The sequence below is a fragment of the Cebus imitator genome, unplaced genomic scaffold (assembly GCF_001604975.1).
Source record: "Cebus imitator isolate Cc_AM_T3 unplaced genomic scaffold, Cebus_imitator-1.0 Scaffold15, whole genome shotgun sequence".
Lineage (NCBI taxonomy): Eukaryota > Metazoa > Chordata > Mammalia > Primates > Cebidae > Cebus > Cebus imitator.
In genome coordinates, this window is record NW_016107330.1 from 3,865,183 (window position 1) to 3,872,678 (window position 7,496).

Consider the following 7,496-nt stretch of genomic DNA (forward strand, 5'->3'; position numbering starts at 1 on the left):
TTTGCTAACCCGGCATTCTCTTGTTGAGAATCTGGGCATGTACTCATTTTCAGACTCTAAGATCTCACTCATTTCAGGGTGCCACAGCAGATGTGGGTATGCTAGTATCTAAATAGACTCACTTTTCTTCTTTGCAATGGGCTTCAATGGTTTCCTAACCCTCATGGTCCATGTGAATAATATGTTTGAAATGTTTCAAGTATCTTATGTACATATATACATATATATTTGTTGCTGCTGTTTTTGAGATGGAGTTTTGCTCTTGTTGCCCACGCTGGAGTACAATGGCACGATCTCGGCTCACCGCAACCTCCACCTCCCGGGTTCAAGCGATTCTCCTGCCTCGGCTTCCTGAGTAGCTGGGATTACAGGCGTGCACCACCATACCCAGCTAACTTTTTATTTTTAGTAGTGAGGGGTCTCTCCATGTCGGTCTAGCTGGTCTCAAACTCCCAACCTCAGGTGATCTGCCCGCCTCGGCCTCCCAAAGTGCTGGGATTACAGGCGTGAGCCACCGCATCTGGCCAGACTTGTATTTTTAAATTGTGTCTCCTGAAGGTGACAACGGGGATGACCTCATAGCATTCTAGGTGTTTTCACCTAGAATGTTTCTAGGTGAAATGTTTCTAGGTGCTTTTGTCCAAGGATAAGGGGGAAGGTGTCAGATGTGGGACCCATCCTCTACTGATACTCAAAATTGTGGTAGGATATCGCTGGTCGTGGCAAGTTAAGACAAGGCCTTTTGTTACAGCAATTGTGACAACCAGATACATTTCCTGGGTAGAAAGGATGCCTCATAAATACAGCTGAGATCACTTTCTCAAAGTAGATGGCCTCAGCAAATATCAAGATGGAAATGAACCGGAGAAGGTAACCACAATGATACAGAGATGGGAAGAGCTTGGAAGGGAGCTGTCCAGCCATAAACAAGCACGCTTCATCTGAAAAGATGGGAGTTCAGAAGAGCTTGAAGTCTAAATGAGAATTAGCAGAAGGGCTAGGTAGACTGAAAATGAGCTTGACTCACATTCAGTATTACTAGATGGAGGAGGCATTCTTGAAAGCCCAAATAGACAAACTGGTGATTTTAGGAGAAAAAAAAAACAGGACATTTTGTCTGATATGCTAGTGGGGTAACCTGGGTCTCTTATTCCCTTGGGAGCGATGGTTTGGAAATATGAACGTCTTCTGCAAACGCTGAAATACATCCATGGCAGACGCCACCTGTTGAGGGACTTTAAGATGGCTGTGGGGTTCTGTGGAGCTGGAGCGTAGCACATTTTCCAACTTTGAGTTGCTTCTTTTTCATTTTGTGGCATCTGATGACCAGCAAAGGCTGAGATCATCAGTGATGGGGACAAACGCTTTCTTCACCCCAAAGTCTCCTCCCTACAGCCTAGGAAAGTTTGGTGATCAACTGCTTTCAAGGGTTGACTGATCTATAAGATGAGAATTTTTGAGCATGCCAGGATCTTAGAGATAATCGTAACCCCTCTCATTTTATAGGTGTGCTTCTCAGCTGCAAACCGAGAAGGTAGTAACTTTTCCAGGGTCAAGAACCCAGTCTTCGCTGGGCGGGCCAGTTCACACCTGTAATCCCAGCACTTTAGAAGGCCAAAAAGGGAGGCTTGATGAGCCCAAGAGTTTGAGACCAACCTAGGCAGCACAGCGAGACTCCCCTCTCTATTTTTAAGTAAATAAATAAATAGAAAGAACTCAGTCTTGGGCCTCCTGTCCAGGTGAGCAAGACTGCAGGAGGGCGTGGTTCCGGAGGTAGACACCTTTGTTCCCCAAGGGAAGGGCCTGGGGGAGTAAGAAGGAGGTGTTTGTCTGTTGATGGCATAGCCTGATTCGTAAGGCCAGTCGTGACCAACGTTCCAAACGGAAACACTTCTAGATGTCACAGGTGGAACAGGTAGCCCACCTGCCTGCTTCCAGGCTGCACAGGGTGACGATGGGCAAGATGGGCCACTGCTGTCTCCCCTGTAAACTGGTTAGTGTAGCTGTTTTGGCCTGATGACTCCAGGGACCCACAGATGATCTGTTTGGACCCTTTTCTTCTTTCTCTGTTTTCCTATTCTCAACAGCACTGACCTGACCCAGAGTCTGAGATGTAAACTCCCTGTTTACCTCCCTATCCCACAACGTGGTGTTTTCTTGCTTCCCTTTCCACTTCTCTCCCTCAATTCCAGCCAGGTAGAGTCTTTTTTTTTTTTTGAGAAGGAGTCTCGCTCTGTTGCCCAGGCTGGAGTGCAGTGGGGCGATCCTGGCTCACTGCAACCTCCGCCTCCTGGGTTCAAGTGATTCTCCTGCCTCAGCCTCCTGAGTAGCTGGGATTACAGGCACGCACCACCAGGCCCAGCTAATATTTTTGTATTTTTAGTAGAGACGGGGTTTGGCCAGGATGGCCAGGATGGTCTTGATCTCTTGACCTTGTGATCCACCCACCTCGGCCTCCCAAAGTGCTGGGATTACAGGCATGAGCTACCGCGCCCGGCCCAGGTAGTCTCTGATCAGGTGGTTTGTTTCTTGCACCTAGATTGCCCTTGTCACACCCCTTCTGGTTGAAACTCTTGACCTTCCTCAAGGCTCAGTCAAAGGCTCCTTCCTTCACGAAGCCTTTCATGAGCGCTTGCTATAAATTAACTGCTCCTCTGTGCTTCCACTGCACAGCATCATCAAACTTCATGCCCATGCAGAACTTCAGAACATCACCGTATTTGGAAAGAGAGTTTTTGGAGCTGTAACTAGTTAAGGATCTTGAGATGCAGTCACACCGGATTTAGTATGTGCCCTGAATCCAATAACCAGTGTCCTTATAAGATGATGATGGGCCGGGCTCGGTGGCTCACGCCTGTAATCCCAGCACTTGGGAGACTGTGGTGGGCGGATTGCCCGAGGTCAGGAGTTCAAGACCAGCCTGACTAACATGGTGAAACCCCCGTCTCTACTAAAAATACAAAAATTCGCCGGGCATAGTGGCGGTCGCCTGTAGTCCCAGCTACTTGGGAGGCTGAGGCAGGAGAGTCGCTTGAATCCGGGAGGCGGAGGTTGCATTGAGCTGACATCACATTTCTGCACACTAGCCTGGATGACAGAGCGAGACTCTGTCTCAAAAAAAAAAAAAAAAAAAAAAAGAAAATAAAACATTTTTTAAAATAAAGTTTGAGAAGAGAAAAAAAAAAAAAAAAAAAAAAATGGGACCCAGACACACACAGCGAGGAAGGTCACGTGATAACGAAAGGAGAGATCGGAGCCATGCTGCCATCAGCCAAGGAGCATCAGGAGACACAAGGGGCAGCAAGAGATGATGAAGATCCTCCCCTAGAGTCTTTGAGTGGAGAGGAACCTGCTGGCGCCTTGATTTCAGACTTCTGGCCTCTAGAACCACCAGAGAATACATTTTGTCGTGGTAAGCCATCAAGTTTGTGTTAATTTGTCATGGTAACCATAGGAAGCACATACACATGGTCACCTGTGCCTTCACTGTAAGTACCTGGCCACGCTCTAGGCTTTCTTCATCTTTGCTGCATCTCCCCACAGGCCCAGAGCTGTACCAAACACTGAACAGACACCCCAGGCGGGCTTGCTGAGCTAGGTCTCTCAGAGACTGTGTCAAGGGACTTAGGAACTTGGGCTGGCCCCAGGGCTAGAGATGGGAAGGACACAGGACTTGCTGAATGGAAGTGCTGGAGAATGGGATTCATAAATCTATCACAGGGCTAGCCTGGCTGGGTGTAAATTCACTGATAGCAAGACAGAACTCTAAGCCAGTCCCCATCCTATCTCCCTGAAATTCCTCCTCTCAGATTACGTCTCTGAAATGGGTCCTTCAGTTCTTTTCCTTTCCTTTTCTTTTCTTTTTTTTTTTTTTTTTTTTTTTTTTGAGATGGAGTTTCGCTCTGTTACCAGGAGGAGTGCAATGGCACGATCTCGGCTCACTGTAATCTCCACCTCCTGGATTCAAGCAATTCTCCTGCCTCAGCCTCCCAAGTAGCTGGGATTACAGGTGCTCACCACCACGCCTGGATAATTTTTTGTATTTTTAGTAGAAACAATGTTTCACCATGTTGGCCAGGCTGGTCTCAAACTCTTGACCTCAGGTGATCCACCCTCTGCCACCTCCCAAAGTGCTGGGATTACAGGCTTGAGCCACTGCATCCGGCCAAGGTCCTGGAGTTCTTGATGTGGTATTGGCCCATGTATGTTGCCTCACCTCCCCAGGTTTGCAATCATGGCCCAAGACTCTAGTCCAGCCACTTGCCTGATACCAAATCAAAGGCTGGAATGGTCACGACAGATACTTCTAAACGAACGGTCCGCTTCTGCTCCCAGGGGCTCTTGCTAACACCATGTCAAACTCAAAGACTGAAGCCTGGGCTGACCACTAGCCAGAAGTGAGTTCCCTTGGAGGGAAGGGAACACGCTTAAGCTTTGTGAATGCTTTTGTGTTGGGAATTCTAGGAGGGCATAGAAAATTAAAAAGCCAGAACTTTATGCCTGGAGACCCTAACCATGACTGGCCCTGCCTCAGTTTGCCACGATGCACTGTGGGTAAAGAGAGATGTGTCCTGATTAGAAGCTTTCCAGTTCTTACAGCCTTAGTGACCCTTTAAGAAAAACCCTCGCTTATTTGGGCCACGTTTGCACCTTAAGGCTCACCACCACCCACAAATATTGCCAAATCCTATTTAGGTCAAGGTCATTATGGGAAACTGGGTTGTCAACTCTCCCTCCTTCCCAAATAAACAGGTAACTCCTGGACATGTCAGCTATTTGCAGGGACTCTGGTACTCTATTTTTAATTTTTTTTTTCTTTTTGGGGGTCTCTCCTCTCCAGATCCAATCCCACCGGAATCTAGTCTGGGAATTGCTCAGATGCAAGAGGAGAGGGGACGTCATCTGTGGATCTGCACCGCCGCCTCGCCTCATATCACTGCACCCTGCAGGTAGCACCGGCCCTCCCTGGTCCAGTGCTCTTGGGCCACCCCCAAGCCCCACTGTTCACACCTGTCCCCAACCCATAAATCCCCCAGTCCCTCAACCCTTGACCCTCTGTTCCCAACCCCAAAACACTCCTGGCTCTGGGGGTTGTCCCAAAGTCGTCTCTCTGGTCTCAGGCAAGAAGCCACAGTTCCAAACTCTCCACCATGACAGCAAACAGAAGCCTCATTATAAAGTAGCTCCAGTAATTGGCCAGATAATGACGAGTTACAGGGAGCACTGCTGGTCACCCTGATGAGTCGGATGACTGAACCGAGCATGAATGGCACTCAGAGTTTCACAGGCCCCCATGGATCCTGTTTTTGTTTTTGGTGACCCTGACACCAATTTCAGACATATTTCTAATTGGCCCTGGCTGGATTCCCTGGAAGAGGACGTCCAGACCAAGTTAGGTGGGGTTTGGTTCCCCGGTGTGTGAGCTTGCAGGCTCCACTCTGGGCTATCACACCCAGCCCCCAGTGCCATACACTTCTTTCAATTTAGGATTGTTTATAGTCAGTCAAGTTTTTCCAGATTGACTAAGAGTTCCTCATCTGCCTACTGCAGTCAGCTACAGGAACAGTAAAAGAGACCCAGGACTTGGGCCAGCTGGAAGACTCAGAAGAAAGTCTCTGTGGGATGCAGACAGCTAAAGAATGACAATCACATGCAATTGTCCCAAACCCCACATCCCCCCCCCCAAGGGACACCCTCATCTGCCCTTTTGAGACCCCTTCTCAAAGAGCCTCAGGAGCCCTTTTATGGGGCATCGCCTCAAGGAAATGAAACTGCTGAGAACAACTCTTACTTCCCCTTATTTGGTGTGTCCAAGGGTTAAAAACACTTCCGAACTCCCCCTCCAAATGCAAGGTCAAGCAGCTGTCCAAACCACCCAAGGAGAAGAGGGAGTCCTGGACAGCCAGACCCCCGCTAGCTTGGCCACCACGGGCTCCGGCCAGCCCGGCTAGGGAAGAGTTAATCGGATCGGCTTTGGCTGATAGTTCAGGCTCCAAAGTTCAGTCCCAGTCAGAGCCACCCCTGAGGAATTGTAAATCTCAGGGCAGTATTTAACAAAACAAAAGCAACCTGGAATTACATGCAGGTTTGGTTTTCTACAGTACATATTTACTTAATCCCCAAGGTATGCGGCTCCATGTCAGATCAGCTGGCTTTGCGGCCCTTTCACCCCCCTAGTTCACAACAGTTTAAGTTTCAAACTAATTCCCTGTTTTCACTCTTCCTCTTCACAGAGCTGGCTGGAGACAGCCGGGCCGGCCTCCCTCTCCCGATGGCCCTGGTCACCGGGTGAGTCAGCCTGGCCTGGGCTGGGAGTTGGGTGACAGCCGGCTCACCCTCCCCACTCTCTAGCACCAGGTCTCCAAAACCTGGAGCAAGGGGTGCTGGGACCACCGAAAAGTGAAAGGCAGTGTCTGGTGGGCAGGACTCTCCCTGTAGCACCACCTTCCAGCTAAATGGGGAGGGATCCCTGGGGGGTGTGATGGGGGGAGGGGACAGGGTTGAAGGTGAGAACAAGGGCTCTTTATCAGTAGCTGCTTACCCTGGCCTCCCCTTTCCTGCTTTCCAGACACCTGGGCCTCCCAGTGTCGGTCCGGCCAGACTGCTATATCCAAGACCGCTCTTCCCTTTTCAAACCCAAACCAATTACCCCCTCTCTTGTCTTCAGAGCTGCAGCCGCCCAGGTTGGGGCTGGGTAGCGGGTTGCCAAGGAAAATACGAGGCGCCAGCTAGCAGGCGGCTCCCAGCTCTACCCAGGAGCGCGCACACCCTGCACTCACCAGGGTGGCGGCGAGGAAAAGGGGGGAAGGCGGGGGAGGGGGGCACAACACCTTCCTTTGGGAGGCAGGAATGTGGGAGATGGGTGGGTCTCCTAAGTTTCAGGGTGGGGGTGAATAGCCAGCCAGCCACCGATCCCCAAGGAGCGGATCAACTCTGAACCTGCCAAAAAAGATAGTCCGGTGCCCGGCAAATTTACAAGGTGAAACCGACTAGCTCAGCACTCGCGGGTGGCGCGGGGGAGTGGGGTGGCTGGCGACTCTCAGCTCCCGGGCGCCGGATCCCGCAGCGGCAGCAGGTGGGCTCACTCCCGCCCCTGCGGCCCCCACTCCCCGGAGTCGCAGTGCCTGGTACCTTTCTAGCGCCGCGCTCCGCGAACTCGCGGGCGAGCTGACGCCCGATGCCTCTCCCGCCGCCGGTGATGAGGACGTTCTCCCGCGACAGGTCCCGCAGCTTGGCGGGCAGCACCAGTCCGACGGCTGCTTTCGCCACCAGATAGATGATCTGCAGAGGGAACACCACCAGCGCGCCCAGCCGTTTCCACACCATCCTACGCGCCGCGGAGCCGGGCAGGGGGCGAAACTCCCCGGGCCGAGCAAAACAGGAATTTAAAAAGAAAACACCCCAAACAATAAATAGTAAACCGAATAAGGAGAGAGGCGTCCCACCTGGCCACTCTTGAAATCACCTCTTCCCAAATGCAAAGCACCGGGTGAGAA

General features: G+C 50.9%; 1 protein-coding gene and 1 long non-coding RNA gene across 2 annotated transcripts in view; one reads left to right on the forward strand and one right to left on the reverse strand.

Annotated features, from left to right (window-relative positions):
- The window catches only part of DHRS3 (dehydrogenase/reductase 3), a 51,601-nt gene extending 44,105 nt beyond the window's left edge, over positions 1–7,496 (reverse strand). The window contains exon 1 of the mRNA XM_017504585.2: positions 7,132–7,496. Within this exon, the coding sequence (XP_017360074.1) occupies positions 7,132–7,326 (195 nt within the window). The 5' untranslated portion in view covers positions 7,327–7,496. The remainder of the gene's footprint in view (positions 1–7,131) is intronic.
- LOC108286630 lies at positions 4,674–7,496 on the forward strand. Its single transcript, XR_005196290.1, has 2 exons — positions 4,674–6,288; positions 6,569–7,496. It is a non-coding gene; the product is annotated as an uncharacterized LOC108286630 (long non-coding RNA).